Source organism: Phasianus colchicus, chromosome 13 (genome assembly GCF_987193195.1).
Source record: "Phasianus colchicus chromosome 13, bPhaCol1.hap1.1, whole genome shotgun sequence".
Lineage (NCBI taxonomy): Eukaryota > Metazoa > Chordata > Aves > Galliformes > Phasianidae > Phasianus > Phasianus colchicus.
In genome coordinates, this window is record NC_143448.1 from 6517986 (window position 1) to 6542409 (window position 24424).

Below are 24424 nucleotides of genomic sequence, written 5' to 3' on the forward strand. Positions count from 1 at the left end.
TTTTTTTCTGACAAGTTTCTCCAGAACTAATACACAGAGCCTCTGAAAGATTAAAGTACCTGATTCCTAGCAGTCCCATTGCTTCCAGAAGGAGCTGAGGGCTGCTGGGCCAGCTTGCAGGCTGCGGGGTTTCAGCAAACAAACAGAACAGCCCAACAGCCATCAGCAGCAAGGACCAGGTTAGTACTGAGAGGCTGCAAGGTTAGTCCCAGCTCTGCCCCTGACAGTCTGTGGGGCCTTGGAGAAGCTTCCTGTATCCGCTGCCCTCTGCACTTACCTGTCTGTTTAGATTGTGATCTCTTCTTGACAGTAATTGACATGATACATTTGTACAGTGTCAGTAAAACAGGAGTTGTAGCAGAGCCCAGGTTAGGACCCTGAAGTGCTGCTGCAGTAACAACGTGCCCCCATCTCTTCTAGCATTGCAGTAAGCTCTATCTGCATTATAACATCCACCTGCTTTGGGCCATCTGGAATGCATAAACGTCCCCTTGTCTTTCTGCATGTAAATGTAACCCTCCAAAGACTCTTCTTATTGTTACCAGTCACTGCTGGTTAAGTGCTGTCAGATTCTCAGCCCCCCAGAGGAGAGGTGGATGCAGGCACCCCACAGCCCAGAGGAGCACAAATCACTGGGAGATACGACGTGGAGGTGGGAGTAGGAGGCTTCTGCGGGGCTTCAGGGCGCTGTGAAGGGCTGGTGCCCAACACACAGCCAGTAGGGAGCATGCAGGGAGCTGCAGGTGATGTGATGCTCAGGAAGGAGGGAGATACAAATACATGGATGCAAAGAATGAGAGGAGGGATAGAACCAAACCAGAGCTATTCTCTAGGGAGGGACAAACCAGATCAAAGCTCCTAAAAATGAAAAATTAGAATTGTATGAAGGGATTAAACTGGTGAAAACCAGTGGGGGTGGAAAAGTTGAGGCTTTCTAGTGTACAGCGTCCTGTATACATCAGAAAAGAGAAGGAAGACCCATCTGAAATATCACCTCACTTCCCTTCCACAGAGACACCTGGCTTCCTGCTGGAGAAAACTGTGCTGGATTTCAGAGATGGAGCACCGTGAAGAAAAGTGAAAGCGATGCTGTAACACATCTGTTCTACTGAGCAGGGATTATCCGTGCACAAGATTTGTATGAAGCATCTGACACAGGTGAGGCTGAGGAGTGCTCTTAGGCCCAGTGACAATACATGATACAAGAATTCATCACCATCAGTGCTGTAAATTGGAGCCAAGAAGTTCCCTGTTGAAGAACACTGTGGTCCAGCCTGAGAGGGAACACACTTTGAACAAATTAATCTTCTGCTTCTTGTGCCTTCTCAAGATTCAAATGCCAAGATCACCCCTTATCTGCCAGTCCTATTTCCACCCTCTGTCTGGAGAAACCGAACTGAGGATGATAACAAAATGAGGTGATTAAGCCTTCTAGAACAAATAACGTTCCTTCTGCACAAGTGCTGAAGGGTAAAACTTTCTTGCTTCCAAAGTCTTTTGAGAGTCCTGAAATTCTTTTCTTCTGTGTTGCATTTTGAAGTTGCTCCCCACGAATTTCCTTGTCAGACAATACTAACTCTCCACCTACTGCCTGTCAGTAGTTTTCACAGAGCTGACATTTAAAAGACTTGGAGCTTGAAAGATAATCTCTCTTCTCAAAAGTTATATTTCCCAGCAAATATTTAGATATCTCCCAGACAAATAAAACAAATGTGGATGTCTCTTTGTAACAGTTCAACCACAAAGACTGCAGAAGCCTGGGATTTAATTTGACTGAAAAATACTTGAGGAAAACTGCTGTCAATTTCAGCCTAGACTTGTACTTACTGGGTTTTTTAAATCAGAAAAATCTGAATTTAAAAATAACTTCCTTAATAAGGTGGATGCAGTTGTCTGCTAGAACTGTAATTTCTGAGTAGTGGATTAAGTGCATCAGCAATTTAGCACAGTTCACAGCAAGGAAAACACCTTCAGAATGCTTTGGCAATGTTTTTGCCATCACTTTTTATCCTTTTTTAGAATCATCCCATCTGACTACACTTTAAGCCTAGATTTAAATGGCAACAAGGCACCTTTGCTGTTTCTTTCAGATCCTAAGGAGGAAGATCTCAGATGTTGCACATCAGCTTAGCTCAAGGTGCATTACTTCAGCTGCTCCATTGCCATGGGCAGCCTGCTCTGCCTACTGAGTCAGGCCACTACAATAGCATTTCTTAGGAAAGTCTTATGCTTTCCTTAGAATATATAGCCTACCTCCCTCAATACTGTCTTCTCATAAGAAATCTCATTTGTAAGAATGGGAACAGATAAGAGAGAAATATTCCCATCCATCATAACCCACAGTTTTCTTTTATGAGTTAGCATTCCAAGGTTACAAAGAGTTTTGGGCAGCTCTGAATAATATGTTTTCATAAGCATAAATGTCATTCTGTGTTTGTGTTCATCTCTTCCCCACCTTCAAAGTGCTAATACATATTATTTCATTACAATTATTCCCCATTAATCGATGAAAAGGCTGGTAAGAATTTAAGTGCCTTGACCAAAGCTGTGACATTTTACCTCCTGTTTCCCTGTATGCCTGTGGATATCCATTCCTCAGCTATCACACACCAATGATCCAGTCACCTCTATTTGACACTATTTGTCTCTAATTGACACTTTGCTTCATTAAATTCAGCGCACGATTTCTGCAAGTTTTGAGACATGAGGCACCACAAAGCAACCACCACAAACTTCTCAGATATGCTGTGCTGCTTTGTAGTCCCCTCTGTGCTGCTTTCCCTGGCACTGACTGCGAACTTTCTGAAAATTACACATTATCACATTAAGCACAGTGGGTGGCACATTTATGACTGTTGAGTAAAAGCCTTTCTTACAAAACAACAAGGATTTTTACAGAATTCCTGTCTTGGTTGTCCTGGTTCCCCACTTTAAAAAAAATCCCACTTTTTCCTTAATCTCTTAAACTTGGGTTAAGCAGAGTTTTAAGGTTTGCAGAGCTGTTCTCCAGCTGAGTGTTTCCTTTTAGATATGCACACCTCCTTGTTGGACATTCATTATCAAACCTTGTGTTTGCCTTTTATCTACAAGTCCTCTTCAGTGTTCAGCATAAACTACATGGACACCTTGCAGATTGACATTTCTTCATTCATGCTTTACCTTAAACAGCATGTGAAGACATCAAAGAAGAGGAGCCGACTTTGATGTTACAAAATGAAAAACGCCTCATGATTTGCCAAGACCAGGGGAACTTGTAGTTTGCTCTTTTTCCCTTAAAGAAATACTACTGCTTTCCCCATGAATACGTGGAAATCTTTGCCTTTTTCACCAAACTTGTATAAACATTTTGTTCCCAGTGAGAAAACAAGCTTGTTGTCTTGTCTTGTTCCTGTCCATCAAATGCTGGTCCCAGTGCCGAAGTGATGGTGGTGTAAGGAGCACATACTTTATTTAAGAGCTTGTTTCTCACCTGTGAGTTGTGTGTGCTCCAGGCACTATGACCCCCAGCATCACATCACTACTGCTGATAAAAGTGTATGCACTGAGTTTTTCACTCCAAAGCCACAGAGAGGGACTTAGAAAAGTCTAGTCATTCCCATGCTGTAGCTGAAAAAATTATACAACAAGAGGTGTTACTGGGGTCAGCCAGGACAGCAAACAGCCAACACCAAACAAGGCAGCCCCATGTGGATGCCAACCCAGCAGCTCCATCTGGTCCCAGAATGAAAGAGAATGGTGTCCGGCACCTGAACAGACACAAAAGTGCCATCAGCCAGTCAGACTGTGTCAGAAGGCTCTGCACACCACAACAGGGAAGAATGGATTTGGTTTGTTATATACATTCCTATTGTTTTGAATACTATCCAAAGAGGTTTTCTTTCTTGTTTTATTTCAGTGCTTGAAGAGAAGAGCTTCTCTGTCCTTATAAGAATAGTAGAAATGTGCATAATTAGTCCAAGGCTAGAGAATAGAGACATTCAAAATGAACATTTGTTATTGATTTCCCAGACTGCAGTGGAACTGAGAAGAATATCATGAGACGGAAAGATATGTAATTAAATGTGATTTGTTAGAATGCTGCCTAGCTAGGTCATTGCATATGCATTATTTGACTGCCTTGCTTCAATGCAAAGCTCCCGCTCCTCTCCGCAGCACAAACCCTTTGATTAACTGGGCTCCCTGCTCTGGTGGAAGGGGCCAGCCCTTCTGTTGTTTCGCTGCCGGCAGCGTTGCTGTGCTACTTCTTTAAGACTCTTCATCAGATGCGGTTTGTCAGGAACATGCTCAGGCTGTAAGTCAGAATGGAGCTCGTTTGCTTTGATGTGCATTTGTAGTGTGCCTGCTCCAAAAGGAGGGGGATGAAAACTTTGGTCACACTGTTAATCTGCAGGAACTGCGTTTCAAGTGAGTGGCTGTGAGCACTCTGCACATGCCGTAGTGTCGGCCTCTCCTTTCAGACAGAACTTCATCAATAACTGGTGCCAACACAAGAACATACGTAAAACATTTACCATTATAGATTCAGTAGAACTGTGCTTAGCCCAAACCTGCTGCAGACATGCCTTTTATTTAGTGTAAGGTCTGAAATTTTCCAAAACAAGATGCCTAAATACTTCATTTCCTGCCACATCGTGCTTAAAGACCAGCACAGATTCATTTGACTATTTGACTCCAACATTATAGATTCTGAACTAAAGGGTTTTGTCCCTTGAGCAAGTGCTTTACGTGCCAAGGAAGTGTGAAGGGGAAAGGGTTACACTTCCTTGAAGGTCCATTTGAATGACTGTGAGAAGAGAGCCAAAGTGGTAATCAGATCGCTATGAGATCATACTGAAAGCAGCCATGCCTATTTCACAGAGCCTTCTGATGTTGCAGGGGCCTGTAAAACATTTAATCACCGGAGTTCCAATAAGTTGAGATTTGTTGTGAGCACTGTAGAGAGCACTCGCCTTAGATAAAACGCTGCCTGGTAATGCTCTTACAGCTACATGAGCCAGAATGCAATCGAATATCCATGGTGATTTAGCCTTGCGTCGTCATCCCAGTGAGGGGGATGCAGGATTTCCACAGCTACATAGCAGTGGATTAATGTAACTGCTCATTACAATTCATGGGAGGCCTGATCCAGCTTCTGTTGAAGGCAAAGTAAAGATTTCTAGGCAGTTGGGGCAGGGGTTTTGTGTCACACTCTGCAGATGCCCTTGCTGGCTCAGAGCTCCCCCAGGAGGAACCCACATGGCTGTTGGTGTGCTCCGGTTGCCCCACAGAGGACAGGTGATTGTAATCCTGTCAGACAGCCAGGCATAGGTACAGAAAGGTTTAATAGCTAAACCTTGTCTGCCTTGCTTTTCTTTTATTTAAACCTGTGAAGATCTGACTGACCTAGAAAACTAAGTTTGGCAGGAGCCGTGTTGTTGTCCACTTCTGAAAGAAGTGAATGAGTTGGTTTTTGAAGGTGGCTCCGCAAATACAGACGTGGTTGTGTGTGGATGAAACCAAAGAGGCTTAGAGCACCACATACCATCCAATCTGACTCAAAGTTTGCAGACAGGCAAGAGAAATTCTCATTAGCCAATATCCATTAAACAGCAAACAGGTTAATCTTGCACCAAACAAACCTTTCATTAGGCCTAGCTTTTGAGAAAGCTTCACTAATGTACGGTTTGCAGCCGACTTTGAAAGATGCAGAAACCGAGCTAAAAGTGGGCCAAGATTAAAGAGCAAATTACTCCCACGGGTCAATCCAAATGACCCCTTCCAGTTTCTTGTAAACATCTAAACCTGTAGACTGTCTAAAGCCCTTGTAATACTGGAGACATCTAAAGGTTGTTTCTGCCCCTCAAGTGGTTAAAAGAAAACAAACATCTGAGCCCATTTTATGCTACATTTTCTAGCTTTGCTACCACTAGCAAGCAGAAGAACAAACATGTTTATTGGTACCAGGGCTAAAAGATGGTTCAGCAAAGGGTGTGCTGTGTTATTTTTGCCCTCACAGACAAAAAATATATATATTAAAAAAAAAAAAAAATGAAAGAGGCTTATAATGTTTATAAAAATGTGTCTTTTTGTAGTGTAGTTGAGAACTTTTAACAACCAAACAGGAAAAGTTACCCACTGGTAATTACCTACCGGGCCACGAGAGCCAACCAAATAAAATCGACACCCCTGAGCAAAGAGCACTGAGATCTCAGAGGCAGCTCTTGAAATACTCCAGGTTTGAAAACAGTAGCCTGAGAGCGTCAGGCCTTTCCCCTTGGCTGACAAGTACTTGCTGAAGAATGGAAGAGGTTTTCCAGCAGATATTTTGAGTGTCAGGGGAAAAAAAAATAACCCATGAATTAATGTGGATTTTGAGGAGAGTGATATTGCCTAAAAATACCATTGTTAGTACAGGATTTTTTTTTTTTTTGACAGATTTGACAGATTTATGCAGCACCTTCTGACAGTATGAAGTTGTATGTATGACTTAACCTTTTTATTTCTGCCTTTTGGAGTTCATTCTCTGTCACTGTTGCCCTCTGCATTCAACTCTTCTGTAGACTCAATGCTCCTGACACTCATTGTTATTCTGCTCTCTGCTTTCAACATTATCCCAGTGAGATTCCCTCCCTGTCAAAGCACTGACTCAGTCTACCTCAGAGGACTGTCTGTTGATCTCTGAGACATGTATGAATCCTTCTGGTTTCACTATTGTTATTAGTTGGCTAAAAATGCCAAGATTCAAATGCTTAAAAGAAAAATGTTCACAAGCTTATTTCTATCACTTATATGACAATAATATAAAACCACAATTTAGTGCTCTGTTGTGCATTACTGAGAATTGTTTGCACTCACACTCTCTTCCTTTCACCTCGCTTGCAAGTATGCACCCCAGCACCTTTTCCAGGCTGCCTATGGGATGTTGTCTAAGAGTACTGTATAGAGGCACAAGGACTAACCAGCAAAATGCTGCATGGTTGCTTTGATGTCCGAGCCAAACACTGAAAAGCACATTATCTATAAGCCATATTTGTCCTCTTTTCTTCTTGAACCCAAAACAAGCCCTGGTCAGGTCACAGATCACTATAAATATTCCCACTAGGCATTAGCCTATTCTTAAAGAAATAGTTGTCAGTTCCAACTCAGCTGCAGGAAACCCTTTTTAGTTTTGTCAAAGCTGTGTAGCAGGAGAGTAGAGATGGAAAGCAAATGGAAGCAGATCAGTTTCCCAAGCAGCAGTTATGCCCATTTAAGATACTATACCCAGCCCAAACTATTCCTTTGGCAGCAGCAGCACATTTCTGGGCCAGTATCCACGTGTCCAGCAACTTGCCCAGTCTGAACAAGTCTTATTTCTAGGCATGGCTTCAGCCAGCACCAGGACTTTGGGGCTGCAGCTCTTATTCCTCCTGCACCCCTGCAGCCTCTGGCAGCCAAAAGCCATGGCAGAAGCACCTCACTGCAGCACAGCCTACTGTAGCCTCCCCATAGGTAGAGCAGGCCCTGAAATCCCACAGGACAGCCAAGAACAAAAGCAGAATACTAAATACTGTGCAGTCAATAAGAGTAAACAGAATAATCAGAATTACAGCAGCCATCATCAGGCTGTCAGCCAGACTGAGGATCTGGGAGTTCTGGAAGGCCAGGATCACCTGTTTGCTGCGGGCCCCAAGACAGCTCTGACGAGCCTGGGAAAGCAACTTCTCAGTGCTGAAGGCTCTATCCCATCCCTCAAATGCACGCCGCACTGGCTGCTGTCAAAACTGCAATGCTACAACAAAGTACCTGCCAGCATTGCCTTTCTTGGTAATATTTACTTGGTGCAGATTTTGGACCTCTGTGAGGCATCACCGTCTCCATAAATTTCATAAACAAACCAGTTCATTACTAGCCTACTTAGCTGGTGTCACACAGCTGGAGATTCTGGTTAAGGACAGCAGTCCGTTCCCTCCCAGCAGCAGATAGCAAGCATTACACAACGGTAACCCAACCACTTCTGTCCAATCTTTCCAGCCTCCCTGAAACCTCCCAGAAAGCAATGCGTGCATTGCTCTCCTTGCTTGGCACTACAGCTGTTGTACATTGCACCAGTAACATCAAACTTATTTGTCTGCCCACAGCTGCACATATTGTTGCAGTTAAGGGAGAAAAACAATTCTTGTTCTGTTGCAGACTTAAAACATGCTATTACACTTTTAACTATTACACCTCTCCATCTAAAAACACCTCCTGCAGACAAGTCTCCTTACCTGAGGAGCTCAGAAGCAGAAACCAGAAGTGTAAGCACCTTCAGCAACAATTAAAAAAAAGAAAGAAAAAAAAAAAAATCAATCTATTCCAAGTGGCCCATTCCTCAAATTAGAGCTGATGGTTTTACTGCTAATTAAACTACCACTATATCATACAAAATGATTAAAGACTTAACTGGGTCTAACCTTCTACCACTAGAGATAGGAAAGTCATGGCAATCACAATGAAATACATGAGCAATTTAGGTTCTTACTGTAAAGAATAGCTGTCATTTTATTTATCAACAACACAGCAGTCGTCTTGACAACCTATTCTGTGTGTTACAGAGAGGCCTGACAGTTTACAGGGCATTGGGTCTGCTGTGCATGAAGATGAAGCTTTGTTGATTCATAATTCCCTCAAGCAGCTCATAATTGTGGATTGCAGTGTTAAACAAGTGCAGACTAAGCACTTAGATCCCAAAGAATAAAAAATGGGACTGTTAAAAGATTAAAGCAGGAACACTTTAGAAAGAAAGGTCACAATAAAAACAGCATATCTCATCATCATCAGATAATCAAGTTAATTACTGCTGATCAGGCATGAAATAGCTACAAATGATACTACCTTCAGAAAACTCAAGGTTTCAGCTGGAAGATTAAATCTAGAATTAAAACAGGGTTAAATTTAAATCCGAGAGTTCACAGGAAGATGTACTGAAAGAAAAGAAAACCTGAAGTCAGCCCAATACTTCTAATTGAAGCAGTTTAGAAATGCAAACTTAGAGCTGACTGTTACGCTTAGAGGAAAGAAAGCAGCTCTTCACACTGAGCATTTTCATCTTTCAATCTCTGAGCATAATTACAAGCAGAGAACTCACACCTGTCACAGCCCTTCAACTTTACAGCCTGCTGCAGAGCTATAGTTGAACCAAGACTTTCTCTTGAACATCCTTGAGCAGTTTGTGGGATTACCTCACAAAGTGCCCTCCTGCCTCCTCTCAGTGCCTGAGACTTTGAAACACCACAAGTTCATTTTCCTTGAGAAAGATGATTTGCAGTTGAAGCTTTTTAAATTACTGTCATCCTTAGAATAATCTTCTACTCGGATCTCTAAAAAAAGGGAGTTTATATCTAGTCTACGTCAAAAGTTCTCAGAGAAACAAACCAGGTAGGAAGTGCTCACTGACCCAACAAGAGTCAGCTGGGCCTCCTGAAGGAAAATGGAAATGGCTGAAAGACATCAGAGAAGGAAAAAACAAAAAACCAAGGTTCATATCACCAGGCTGAGCTGCTCGGAGCATGCCCTTAGGGTGGAAATATCATACATCATGGCTAGCCAGAAAAAAAAGTTCACACTGGAACACCGTGCAGCATTTGCCATGGGGGTGGCATTAAGAGAGAGGATGTGGATGAGAGCGAGGTTTGAGGGATTCCCTGGCAGCCACGGGGAACGACAAATCATCTGGTTATTTTCATCAAAGTGATAGAAACGGAGTTGATCAAAACAAGCAGAAGGCACTGTTCTGTTTGGTCTGTACACTGTGTGCACTGCCACTTGGGAACTTAATTAGTCTGCATGCTTTCTGCTTCTATCTTTAGTCCGATGGCATACAGCTGTTCTTTTCGGCATCGCTGCCTCCTGTGCTCTCCCTGCTGTCGGGGCGGCCCTGCGGATGGCGGCGCTGCCCGGCCTCCCTCAGCCCGCCGCCGGGGGGAGCGCTGCTGCTGCCACCGGGCAGCTTCATTACCTGATTAATTAACCTGAGCCGCATTTAGGAAAGTTGTCTAAAGGCGGGGCCCTCGTTTGTTGCCTAAAACAGGTTAGGCCCAGGTGGTTTTCAAACGATGAAGTGAATTGATTTTCGCATGGATTACAGGATTACTTTGTTGCTGATTGTGGCAAGGAGGTTCCGTATGTCTGCAATACCAGTAGAACTGACTGCTGTGCAGGACAAACCCCAGAGCCACGTGATGGTGCTACCACCAAGCCTCCCCTGCTGCAAAACTCAGTCAAAATGCTTAAAAAAAACCCCATCATCCTGACTGCAACCATACCTGTGTGGTGAGGGAAGCAGCGCGCTGCAGCAGCTCCTCCTCAGCTTGCATCGCAGGGCAGAGCTGCTGCTCCTCATGGGATCCCACAGGCTGTGCTGGAACAAACATGGCTTCCTGGGAGCAGGAACCTTCTGGAACCCGCTAGGGCTGCCCTAGGAAACCTTCCTTCTGGAACCCGCTAGGGCTGCCCTAGAAAAACTTTCCAGAAGAAAATTGTTGCACAAGGCACCTCATCTTGGGGTTGGGTTTAGGCCAGAGAGGTTGGAGCAGGGATCACAGCCTTCTCGGTGTCTCTGCTGCCGGCGCAGTGGCTGACAGTGTGCCTCTGAAATGCCCTCCCTCTGCAAAGGCACCGAGGCCCATCCAGAGTGAGGAAAACCCACTGAACTGTTGGCGTGCTGAGGATTTCCACTGAGTGTGGGTTATGAAAGCTGCTGAACTGAACAGACTGGAGGGGTCGTGCTGCCCTGTGAGGTGTGTGGAACAGCACTCAGGAAATGCAAAGAAGGTACGTCTGAAGAAGGAGGAGAGAGGCCTGGATGCGAACCACATTGTGAAGGTAGGAAAGGAAAACAAACAGGAGTGAGTTTAAGACTCATCTTGAATCTGTGTGCTGCAAAGAATATCCTTGCTTTTGTTTAAATTCATTCCCTCTGAAAGGTATTTGTGGCGTTCATCTGGAGCAGCAATGCTAGTCCTTATTTCAAGGTATCAAGGCCTGGCACTTTCCCCAGAAAATCTCTTGCCGTGATTTATTGCTGAGTGTCTGGAGAAGCCGGTGAGCAAGACTGTGCAAGGATTTGGAAGATGGGAGAAAATATCCAGGGCTGAGATGAGGAGGGCATGCCCTGCTCAGACAGCAGAGCAGGACCTCCTGGGGTTGCCAGCCAAAGCCCAACTTGAGCGATGTCTCAGCTATGGGACATGAGCTCCCACTTCTGGTTGCCTACAGCACCCAACACTCAGATCTGCTGAAGTTATGGCTCAGAGAGAAATAGAAAATGGGCTTTATAGGCTGAGGCTGACAAGAGAGGAAGAGAATGCACCTCTGCAGCATGTGCAATAAATGAAATTCTTCAAAATGCCTGTGCCAATGTGTCGTTTCTTGCACAGAATGTAATAGCCTTGCACTTTGAAGGGAAACATGTATATCTCCCAGCTGGAATGCAGGCAGCATCCCCACGTCCAGCAGCAAGTCCCTAGTTCAGAGAAAAAATGATTTTTTCTCTGCAGTTAAAAAGTTCTACTCCCAAGATTTACTATGCAAGTATCCTCCAACTCCTGCCTCCTCCCCATTATTTTTTGTCTCTTGTAATCACTTCTCTCATATCCTAAAAATTCCTGTTTTACACGTCAGGTGCTGCGTATCATGCCTCACTCATGAGTTTTACATTCCTATGACATGGCAGACTTTGATACAATTACAGCCTGGTTACATATCTTAATTTATGTTACTATATTGCTGCAGTGATATCGGAGACAAATGTTTAATTCACAGAACCTCAGTTTCAAATTGCAGTCCCTGAATGCAAACAGCAGACTTCAATACTTTTTCATCAATTTCTTAGTTCATAAAAATCAATTTTTGTAGAGTTTTTACACTGTACATAAAAGACTGTGGCATCAATTAGCCTTAATTCTTTTTTTTTTCTTTTTTGGAAACCTCTTTGTAGAAAAATCTCATATTTCAGCAATTTGCATTATCCACACAATCTGCTTTGAAGTTCTAAGTTATGGTAAGAAAAGGATCCACTTATCTGCACATAAAAAATGTTCAAAGCTTATAAATTCCCTGAAACAGATGTACATTATCATTGGATTTGCCTTTCTCTCTTTGCTGTTGCATGGCTAATAGAGTTTCATGTGCCCCCTCACATCCTCCCCATTTAGCATCTTTTCTCTACAGAAGCATGCACCCTACTGTGCCAATCCACACTTCAAAGATTTCTGTCTATCTATTAGAAACAAAGCACAAAGTGAGAACATATGGCCCCTTTTAAATTTCCCACATTTAAGTCAATATCGTTTCTTTTCTCCTTTGGCAAAGAAACATAATAAGGTTTATCTTCTCCCTTCCTAAATCTGCTGGCTCTCTCAAACTGCTTGTGCCAATTCAGCAGTTACTTTGCAGCATCAGACTTGGCAGCACATATGAAAACAAAATCTCTAATTTTTTAAATTGCTTTTATTTCTCCAGATCAAGAAGATTCATTTAAATGATGAAAAAGGACAAAATGTAACTGCACACTTTCAGATAAGTGGATTTTAAACCCATGAAAGGGCACAGCAGAGTCTTGTTCAAGTTCCTTTCATAGTGACATCTTTCCAAGCATTTCCTAAAGGACGGAAGAGCATTTTGGAATCCAAGGCTATACTGAGTATGAGCATTCACTTCTCACATGTCCCAGAGCATCCACAGGAACCCTCTATTCTGGCATTTAGGGGAGTAGTTAGGCAGTAACAAGATGCTGCGGCCTCTCTTAAGGAAAAGGAACAGTTACTTGCCTCAGAATCACTTTAGTTCTTCAGCTTCCTCTGCTGAAGTCACAGACATAGCGAAAGTAGCTCTTGTGTGCCTGGAAGCAGAAATTTCTGGCCATTTATTCCATCCTCAGGGAGGTGGTTAACAGGACAAGCAGACTTAGCTCACAGTGAGTTTCTGGACGTTAAAAACAGTGCCTACATAAAAAAAAGCTCCAAGTAAAATTAACTTCTTTAGCTCACATTAGAAAGAACAGCAACCACATAAGTAGTATCCTGTGAATGCTGCCTACCTAATTTGTGATTTAATTATAAAGGATTAGGTTGCAGGTATGATGTTTTTAGCAGAACAAGAAATGAAAGTCTTGCCCTGCTCCTGGAAACGCTGTGGCTTACTCCTTTAATTCATCCTCTCTAGCTAAGATGACTCCAAGTTTCATACTCCTAAACTGTCAAGTTTGTAATCTTTAATTGATTTTAGCATCCATTTATTGGACCAGGAAAATCCTTATAAAAACCTATCCTTGATCAGTGCAAGCTGTGAGTGCCCCAGGGCCCCGATTCCAAGAAAGTATAAATTGAAGTACCTCTGTTTACATCTGCCGATCCAGTTAAGCCACACAAAGTTTCCATTGAAACTCACAGAAGTCACACGTGCAGAGCCATTGAGGGATATGGCCTTAACAGATGGCATGGCCAAACGGCAAGGAGTGTGATTAAAGACATCAAAAGTAAAAAATATTCCCTGAGAAGGCTGTAAAGAGAGAGGAGGAATGTGAGCCCCACAGTGCTGTTTTTTGCTTCCCTTCATACTTTTGCACTTACTGGAAACTCCAAGTCTCTTTAATTGAGCTTTTCCTCCCTTCCACTCCTTGCAGGGTGAGGGGGTTAATTGCTGCAGACTGAAACATTACAGTTTTCATTTTCCTGCTTACTACTGGCACGATGAGTGTGCAGGAATGCCTTGGGCATGCAGTACACAGATGTGCATGCAGCAGTTGGAGCAAGGGTGGAATAAATACCTCCAGCCTCTATGGCCATGGGTATCCGTAAAGCACTTTATCTGTGACTTTAAATATCAGCGCTGGCCAAGTGAGACCTTAATGCTAATTGCCATGGCATTTCACTGTTTATCTTAGTTGAACTAGCATTACCAGTCCTGGTTGTTAACAACCTCAAGTGGCACTTTATTCATCTATCAACAGTCTTATCCTGTGAACAAGCAAGCAAAGAACTATAAACACCCACTCCAAAGTCACTTTGCAGGTTTAAACTAAAGCCCTTGGAAAAAGGCCTTTCACAGAACTCCAGTGAGAACAGACAAAATACAAGCTTCAAAACAACATTTTAATCTACAAAGTTTTATTTGTCTTTTTAAACTTGTAAACCATAAAAAGAGCTTATCAAATATCTGAAATTAGTACAAGAAAAAATGATGACTTATATAGCAAACTGCATTTGAAGGTCCAAATTCAAAGACATGCATGGGGTTCTCCTGGTTTCCATTTGTGAAGCTAGAGACAAATTTGGCCCAGTTAATTATGTGTTTTATTAAAAAATTCACAAAGCCTTAATGTGCTTCACTGAACAAATAGAACAGAATGGGAACGATTAAGTGCACGAATAAGCACTCAGCACCAGAAGGATCTGAACCCAGTTTTCATTCGTAAAGTACAGGCTAACCAAAATAGCACATCTCTTAGCTAAGAGCAATTACAGGCTTGCTTTGTCTACATGGACTAGGCACTCAAAGGAAGACACGAAGCCCACTTCCTATGCACTTTGTAAAACAAAACATACAAAACCCCAGAAAGCACAGTGCACATAATTATCAATACTCCTGATATCGTTAGATTAATTCTTGCCCATTTCCAAATCTATAAAGCCCCTTAACACTATCTTCAACATTCTTGTGAAACTTCTGGAACTCTCTACTTTCTAGACCCTGAAATACCAGGCCAACGAGACAATTAGTGTGATCCAGTCTGCAGTTTCTTGTGATATCAGGATTAGACTGGGTGTCAGTAGACTTCCAAGGCAAAGCTAGTGCTTAGCAGTTAGAAAACAGGGTAGGCATGGAAGCTTTGGGCAACATTTAACCAACTTGTTTGTAATCAAGAAGAGAAGGATCTGATGCTCTAATTCAAGGTGAATACTAAAGAATATAAAAAAACATCTATAGAAGAAACACCCCAGCTAATGCAAAAAACTCCCTCGACTTGGACTGGTTCTCAGGAACCCAGGGCAGTGTTTCTCATGCTGCCATGCCAAAGAGCCCCAGTGACTATCCACAACTTTCCTGCCTTGCGTCTCCCACTGCACATCGGAGATGGACCTCTTCTAGAAAGTCTTTCAAGTTTTCCCTGTGAAATATATTCTATGAGCTATTATTGCTGTTTTGTGAGCAACAAATATACCACAAGAGGTTCATGAAAGCAGTATGAATGTAGCTTCTTCTACATACAGTATTTTCCTGCCTCCTTGCTGTTTTTTCCTCCACTGGTAGACGGTCCTTTGCTATTCCCACACTTCACAAATCTTTCCATCCTTCCCTTGTCAGTCCTTCTTCACAGCTCTAAACCTCACAGTAATCCATATGTATAGTCCTTAAGTCCTGCTATTTTAAAACAAAGAAATTAGAAGAACTCATCCATATCATTTCTATCACTTTAGCTCAGTAGGATTGAATTATCTAGAATTATATAGAAATACAGAAGTAAATTAACTCATCGTTGAAAACCTCTCTATTTAATAACTAGCATCCAAACTGCAAATAAGATGCAGTATAATGCCTACTGAATAATTTCAATAGAATGTTATTTGCTTTTCTAAGTCTGTTTCTTTTAGCCCATTTTTAGCACATTTTAAATGTATACAAGTAAAAAAAGATCCTAAACATCCCTCTTCCAAGTCAAATCAACTGAACAGTTGCTAATTATGCGAAGAAAATAAATAATTATGTGATAAATTGTGGGTGGTTTTGCAGCTAAGTGCATTAGAGAAGAAATCTCATATCCAGAAGTTATGCAGCAAACATATGAAGGTCAATTTTTATTTCATGGATTTTCTAACACGTTTCTGCTTGGTAGGTTTAAAAAAAAAAAAAAAAAAGAAGTCTGATAATGAACATGATGCTGAATAAACTTAGTTCCCACTGAAACCGTAAATCATGTTTGAAAATGTATTTTCAGATTTTGATGAATTGCATCAAGGTAATTAAAGGTGAGAGCTGATTAGCTGACATGTTTCCAAACATGAACATTCTTGCCTACACTCCAGGCAAAAATTATGTTAAATGTTTTTGCAGATTTTCTAGCACGATGAATTTTCCCAAGTGTAACTGTGCCCCAAGGGGCCTAACTTTCTTGTTAATTGGAACACAAATGAAATCTGTCACTCAATAATTGAGGTACACAATGACATGTGGAGAACAGTAAGCATTCATCATATCTATATAATTATGTGGCAACATTTAGACTGTTGAGCAAACACAGTAGTTACCCATTAGTAAGAGATCACCTCTGCCAGAGTATGTTCTGAGGCATTCACTAACTTCTGACAGAGGATACCTTTTAGTACAAACACGTACATATCACTTCCTCTAAGTTACTTCTCCAGCTGTATTTGCTGTTCTGTGCTGATGGTGACTAGGGTAGGAAGGCAGCCAGAGGGGTCAAAGATAACGTGGCTTGCAGGGTTTGCCTGAAGTGGGTGGTCTGCTGATACAACCAGGAGAGCCTGTACTTCAACCGTGGGCAGAACTGGGTCTAAGTTTCTGTTAGTGAATAAATGATGGGTGGATGTCTAAAAGACATTTGGAAGTGCTTTATGATATGAATATAAAGCACAGTATTTCTGCTCATTTTAATTAACTTACCAGCTTGATCTCTTATACGTCTCTATTTAATATCAGCTATTACAAAACCATCAGCAATAAGATGCATAAAAAGTAAATGCTGAAATCACTGTCTGTACATTAAACCCAAAGCACTGGAATGAAATTATGGACACTCTGAAGCCAGTGACAATCTGGAAGTCTTGCCAGATTTCACTGGGACAGAGATTTTACTTTGCTATCCTTAGCTTTGTTCACTTTGCATGAGGTGCTCTTGAAGTTGTGGGAAGAGCTTAGCAATCCTTATTTTAGAAAGCTTGGTTTTCTCAAAATTGTAAGTAGCAGAGCAAAATTTTTCAGCTGAAATTTTCACTAGCAATCAGTGCAAATTTGGGGATTGGATTCATTTTGCTGAATCGTTTTATGTAAAAATAGAAAAAGTAAGGGAAAAGGCTGCTGGTTTTGTTCGAAATCACTTAATGCCATTCCATTTTATTTTCAAATAGTAACAATATACTAAACTCTATTTTTTTCTCCTTGGAAATTAAATGTTTTGTTTGACCAGAAACTAATCTCTTCTAATTTTAGATTTGGCCACAGTTTTAACCCCTCCCACCCAAATTATAATTTTTTAAGGTTTTCAGAATTAAAACCAACCTGAAAAATCAGTTACATGACACAGCTCTAATAGTAGGGGACAAGAAATTTAATTTTTAAAGTTAGCACTTTAATTATAAAGCCAAAGCATACCAAGTCCATACCTCATGATCTGATCCTATTCCCAAAAACGTTAATGCAAGTTCTTTCATCAGTGAGGTCTGCAAGCACTGACAGCAATTGCAATAAGCTCCTGAAATCCACGAGAAGAAGAAGGAAATATACTTTCTGAACTAGTAAAACTTTAATTAACAGGGGGTTCTCTTGGCACAGTTTTTGCTGTTAAATAAATAAAGCATTTAGTCAAAACCATCTATATTTACTATACAAAATACTGAAAAGCAAACGTTTTAAAAGATATGGAAAGATCAGGTTCTGTGAAAAGAAACTGTGCTACATGTTACTCACACTTAATGCACATAACACAACTGCAGAACAGTATTTAGATACTGTATGTTCATACATGGCTGGTGTAAAGTTTTAGCATGGGGATGCCACGTTATTAACAGTTTTGTATTTCACAGGATCTAAACAAGGTAGAACATGTCTTTTGAATCTCCAAATATAAAACACCAACCAAATTAATGCAAGGCTGTATTCAATGGCCAGTTGTGTTACATTCCAAAGCTCACTTGCACAGCTAGTACTGCACACTTTTCATTCAGATGGAATTTTGTTATTGGTGCTGTTATCTTTTCAAACAAAATTATCTTTGAGTGAGAGGGCTTTTATGCCCCTTTGCAGCCCTTTCTTAGAAAAACCCACAGCTCTGAGAGCAATCTAGTTTTCCAGAACATTTTCTGGTTTTCAGCAATGGTCTGCATTAGAAAAATTGACAAGGAAATAATTCCCACCTCCCAGTCTTTCTGGCATATGCCCCACTGAAAAGAGAACAGCTTTAAGAATATTTTCAAAACAAATAGCATGGCATCCCTCCTTAGATGGAATGTACACTCGTGTGTTTGCATGCGGTATAACGTAAGTCACTCGAATACATCAGACTTTGTTAACACTATAATATAAATAAGCTTATTCCTTCTACTAGACATATAAATGCCTTTTTTTTGCAGTCCATAATTATATATACATTGAAAAGAATGATACAGAAGCAGCAAAAAAGGCTTAGACTAGAACAACTCAGTGGTAACTAACCAAATTTGTGGCCTTTTCACGTTTTCAATACAGAGTTCTGAATATAAATATTTTTGGACTTTAGGAATTTAAAAAATAAACAGAACAGTATAGTTGTCACACAGATCAAACACATTTTCAAAACATTTTTTTAGATTTAACAGAATATACTGTTGACAGCCTAAAAAAAAAAAAAAGCTTTTTTTTTTTTTAAAGAGGACAAGAAGCCCAAATAACTGCTGATTGGGGGAGACAAAAGATGGACTTATTTACCAAGAAGCAGCGATCCTACCCACATTCCATAAGAAGGCAAAGCCTTCAACTTTTCATTTAAAAGTTGACATCTCTGCATTCTGAGGAAGGGAGACATCCCTCTAAAAGTGGTCAGCAGTTCTGGTCAGCACTCCTTTTTGGACTGATCAACTCTAGTCAGAGAAAGGATAATCATAAAGGGCTTATAACAATGTGGGATAGTTACATTTTACAATATATACTATAGACAAAATACCACAACATTTAAAATAATTAAAACCAAAAGCAAATATGTTTGATAGAACAGTTATATTTTTATGTGAGGAGTTCCCTACTTCAAAGTACCAAAAGCAATGTAGGCGATTTTCAGTCACTTTCTACCTGCAAAACAGTGACCTTTATAAAACCCAACTGAATGTATTATAAAGCTGGGCCCCACAGAAAGTAAATCTTGATTGGACTGACCCTTTTTTTCACTTTTACAATTTGCTTTTGACTTTCATATTTCTCAGCAGCCAGTAAGGTCTTGTGAGCATGGTCTCATTCTCCCTCATGGAAAGGAAGCTCTTTGATATGAAAGAAGCAGAAGAGGCCAGAATGACTGTGAAAGATCTTTTTTTACATGTTGAATTGTCTCTAAAATGGGAGAATCACAAATTGGTAGGTGCTGAAGAAATTTAAATTGGAGGCACCTATGAAAATGCCATGTTACATCTTTCATAATGTCACTGTTACTGAAAAAAATCATAATGTTAATACTCAAACCACAGATCTCTAAAACACAACAAAATGTACCTGAGAGTGTGCATATTTATATATATATATTTATATTTATATCTTATATATATTTGCCAACATTTAAAGTGAGAAAGTATATTTTCCTCAATTCTTTCTCAAAACAAAGAACTGTGGATTTAAACAAAACAAAAACCCCAAATAACCCCTCTCCTTCCCAAACCCCCATCAATTATACTTATGGCCCAAGCACTAAAGTTTAGTGATGGTTTTGAGAACACCATTTCACATCCTCCTCTTTTCAAATGGTTACCCCAGACAGAATGGAGAGTAAGCAAGAGAAAAAAAAAAATGTATTTAAATACTACCCAGTATATAACAAACTGTATTTGTGTCGGTGAAGAATCTCAAAGAAAATAAAGTGTAAGTCGTACAGATGTAGCTCTGTTGACAAGTATAGCTAATATTTCCATGTAATTAAGATAATTTGAAAGGATGTGAACACAAACAGGCTACACCAATGCAGTATATTAAAATTCCCCCTGTAGCACATTACAATCAATAAAAAGAAAATAAAATCTGAATAATACTAGAGGTAGCAGCTGTTTGTATTTTCTGTTATTCTGAGCATCTCTGGAGTCCAAAACTTCGAACATTGCTCCCCTGATAAAAGGCTTGTGTGCGATCAGCCGACATACAGCAAGCAGACTGGTAAGCTAGATGTCTGCAATAGTGTTTGAAGTATCTTTCCTTCTACAATGGAAGTAGTACTTGTAAAGAAGTGCGCTGACGACCTGCATTAAATCACAGCTCAAAAAGCTATGGCTGTTTGCTGTTTTACAAGCCACTTAAAAAAAAAAAAAATCCACAAGTTGTTTAAGTAAGCTATGCAGTTCCACAACATATAAATAGGGTAAGTTTCAAGAGTTCCATATAACCTCTAAAATAAATGCTAGCTGAATATTAATGGAGTAACAATAATATTAATCAGTAATGCCTTAGTTCTGGTGTCACAAGAACGTGCTTCCTTCATATGGGATGACTCCTGGAGGATGTTGGTGGGATCTGTTTTATGTCTGGTAGAAGTGATGGTAGTGGTGGTGGTGCTCATGGTGGTGGTGGTGTTCATGTCTCTGTATCATTTGTCCAACTTGACCTTCATATAGAATGACTGTTGGCAGGTCTCTCACATGTTCCTTTTCCACAACTGTCCCTGGAGACTGGAAGGTTTTGCACATTTGGTGATTCTCCTTTGCTCTCTGCTTATGCTTCTTATGAACCTGTTGAGACTGCAAGGGGAGATAAGGAAGATTCTGGCCCACCCGTGCACTTGGGGAAGCCATTGGCATGGCCCCTCCTTGAAAAGGTTTATTTCTTACTGCCCTTCCAGAATGCACAGGAGCAACATTTTTACCCTGGGCCTTGGGAGATCTCACAAAGTGCTTGTTTGAGTCCTGGTTCCGGAGCCTCTGTTGGATTTCTGCAATCTTGGCATAAGAACTCTCAGCCAGATTGATGTGGCTTGGATCCACCACTTGAGATTTCCTATGGTGGGCATGGAAGGTTTCAGGTTCATGAGAACGGGATCTAGTTTGACTCACAACTCTGCTTGGTGGGTCATGTTTTTGAACTGCTGGAGGAGATCCTAGAGAATAACAAGCTGAATTAGTCATCTAGTATTTCAAAGTTTTAATTAGTAACATACAGTTGGCAGGGATAGCATTATCAGCAGAGTGAATTTTTCCTAAGGAAGTAAATGCAATTATAACTGTCTAGTTTATCTGCATTTAATAATTTTGATTAGTAAATAATACACACACATATATCTACATATGTAAACATATATTCCATTATATGTATTTGAAAGTTCTTACATTTCATTCTCTTTCATTCATCTATTTGAAATGCACCAGAATAACTGCGAGCAGAATAGTAAGAACTTGACAGAGGACAGGGGAAAAGAGGAAATCCAAATCATTTTAACTGGGGAACCAAAAGCGAAATTCCAGATATGAACCCATATTCTCTGATTTTCTGGTCTGTAATGAGTACAAAAAAAACCTCCAAATATATGCTGGTATCATCTTGAGAATGACCTCTACTATCCAAAAATCAGTCCTCACCTCACCCATAGACTAAACTTAATAGTTCAGATACAAAGATTGTTCTCTTAGGCTCACCTCCAAGTTTACCTACACAAACAAGTACTTCAAAGCAGGCTTGCAGCACATTAACCACTGCATTGTGATTCCACCTTGCAGCATTTGTACAGTTCTTTTCCTTCAAAATTCCTTTCACCTGATGTGGAACATTCAACTAAAGAAAGAAAAGACCCAAAGCTTGCAACATAAACTACCAAATTACCTGGCCCAAACTTTGATGTGTAGTTTTCTATTCCTGCAAGATCCAAATAGTGGTTTCTCCTTTCAATGTTCTCATCAACACAATGACGATAGCACTCACTTTGCTCTGGATTGTTCTCACTCTGGTGATATCTGTCAGCAGAAAGCAAAATTACAATTCAGCAGAAGTTCTTTATTGTTGTTATCACCATCTGCAAATCAACAACTAATGGCCCCTTTGAAGTGACAGGAGCGGCTCACAAAGAAACAACAAATGCTTGAAATTCTGGGTGACCAGATTTGCTAAGTTGATAGGCCTGAACTGACTGTTCTTTCCTCTAATATAAATTGACCCAGATGTTGCAAAGCAAAGGAGGCTTTCCAATTGCATCACACATACAAAACCAAATAAAAATGCTTCACGGATTTATTACATTCTGCCTTAGGGCCAAACCATTCAACTGATTCTCTAATCTGGACATGCCTGCTGTTTGATTCACCTCTGTCCCCACCACTGTTATGAACTGTGAGTGCTGGGGTAAGCCTTGTGTCAGATACACACTTGTGTATCTGCTTCAGAAAGACAAGCAACAGGTGTTGTAACTAGAGAGAATCTGGGAAGAAGAGGTGTTGGTAGGACACCTGGAGATAACTGCTGCTTTCCAAAACACAAATAATAAGGTCAGATCAACCACTGGCTTCAGAATCTCAACTCCTTTTCCTGCTCAGCTTTGCAATTTTATTTATAGCAGAACTATTTCCTGTAAATGAATATCTGAAATACCATTCATTTATGAGACAGAAAAAAAAGTCAGCTAGAGATTTATAGTTGCCCAACAATTTAATTCAGCGGTTAAAATGGATGTTTGCAGATACGAGCAATGTATCTTCAATATAACAAATAGGACAAGAACTGCCTGTCATTCAGATACTTCACTTCGAAGACCACAAGATGCTCTGCTTTTTCATATGCTCCATGTGACTGCAGTGATGTCAGCCTAAGACTAGAATCTGTCTTTGTATCCTATATGAGTTGCTAAGTACAGGTTCCATTCTGTATGGTGGCAAGTACTCTGTTTGTAGCCTATTAACACATTTCCAGATTTCCAGAGGTTACTGGAAATTGCTCTTTGGCATGAACTGCTTTCCTGGTCTAGGGTCACACTGTTCAGGACATTACAGAACAGAGTTCCTAGTGTCTGTGTCATACAGAGGTCTTCAGGTTCTTTGATAAATGTCATAAGATTTGACCTACCTGGAAAATAATTTGGTAGAGTCTCCTGAATGAAGGAGAGCCTTCCTGGAAAGCAGCTAAGCTGTAAAGACTGAGTCAGCTTTGAATTTCAGAAGTGACATGTGGTACTGTCAAAAAAGAGGGAATGTCCAGATGTTCTTTATTTTTCTAGATAGGTTGCCAGCTAGGTACCCTACCTGCAAAGACACACCTTTAAAGGTTGTTACTCTTTAGCAAATCAACTTAAGAGATCTCTGGGGTAGAACTTGGCTAACTGATGTTGCCAGGTTAAGTCATCTATAGAAACTATCAGCACAATGCAATGCAAGCGCTGAAGACAGTGCACAGTCAACATTCAAAAAAAACCACTGTTGGGTTTGATCCAGCACATTAAGTAACACTGCACACTGCACACAGCACTGTCTGTTGAAAACAAAATTAACAGAGAACCTGTTTTTTTTTTTTCTTGTAATAAATTCCATCTCTCATCAAGATATTGAAGAAAAGCAATGCCAGTACTGCCACAGCCCTCCATTCTAATAGCTTTCTTGCATGCAAGATGATGTTCAGCAGTACAAATATACACAGCAAAGCAATTATACACTGATGAGAGATGTGCTCCACTGTCAGAGAGAACTAAAAGTACTTCTGAGAATGGAGCCGTCTGGCACCCAGCCGCACAGTGCTCTTCTGCTTGTGTATGGGAATATCCAGGCATGCATCAAGCATGCATCACACACAGAGAGTAAGAATACACATTTCTGCTACTGATAAAGAGGGTAGATCTCAGCTGGATATAAGGAAAAAGTCTTTTACGATGAGGGTGGTGAGACACTGGAACAGGTTGCCTGGAGATGTGGTGAAAGCCTCATCCCTGGAGACTTTCAAGGCCAGGCTGGACCAGGCTCTCAGCAACCTGATCTAAACATGGATGTCCCTGTTCACTGCAGGGGAGCTGAACTAGATGGCCTTTAAATGTCCCTTCCAACTCTAAGGATTCTGTGATTCTATGATATCTGTTTTTAATTAAAAAAAAAGGCATCTGCTTAAGAGTTGTGGAGTGTATGAAAGCTCTATCTAAAATTCCCACACTGGACTGTCATTCTAATGGTAAGTATACAGCAACACAGTGGGTAAATGGAATAGAGTGGTGACAGAGTTCTGGGCAGAAAAATGAAGAGATATTTCCTGAAAGCCACACTCACAGATAACAGACAGCTTAGGGCAGCCAGGAATAAATCCTGGCAGGGAAGAAAGAGTGAGAGAATGTGCATCCTTGGTAAAGTTAAGATGTTTAGAGGCTGCTGTGCATCATATTTTCCATGTTGCACTAAACCAAACAAACCAGGGTGGCATTAGGATATCCAACTGAGAGCTTCCTGCCAGCTCTCTTCCACCACCATTTTCTACCTCACATGCCAGGCAAGCTAGTTATGAATGTAGTTGCTTGATCTTGATACTTGCATCAGCCCTACAGGTGAAAACTTCTGCT

The 24424-nt window shown here is 40.9% G+C and overlaps 1 protein-coding gene and 1 long non-coding RNA gene across 14 annotated transcripts in view; both read right to left on the reverse strand.

Moving 5' to 3' along the window:
• Window positions 1–10356, reverse strand: part of LOC116243740 (uncharacterized) — a 34969-nt gene extending 24613 nt beyond the window's left edge. For 2 of the 3 annotated variants that reach the window (XR_004170044.2, XR_016470893.1), the window contains exon 1: window positions 10266–10356. This is a non-coding gene — a long non-coding RNA (uncharacterized LOC116243740). The remainder of the gene's footprint in view (window positions 1–10265) is intronic. The other variant, XR_016470892.1, reaches the window with a different exon arrangement.
• A 3792-nt stretch (window positions 10357–14148) lies between these two features.
• The window catches only part of NKD1 (NKD inhibitor of Wnt signaling pathway 1), a 267650-nt gene continuing 257374 nt past the window's right edge, over window positions 14149–24424 (reverse strand). For 9 of the 11 annotated variants that reach the window (XM_090149943.1, XM_090149939.1, XM_090149938.1 and 6 more), the window contains 2 exons: window positions 21721–21851; window positions 14149–21001 (listed from right to left, as the gene is read on the reverse strand). In XM_090149943.1, coding sequence (XP_090006069.1) covers window positions 20427–21001; window positions 21721–21851 — 706 coding nt within the window. In that variant the 3' untranslated portion in view covers window positions 14149–20426. The remainder of the gene's footprint in view (window positions 21002–21720; window positions 21852–24424) is intronic. The other 2 variants (XR_016470895.1, XR_016470894.1) reach the window with 2 other exon arrangements.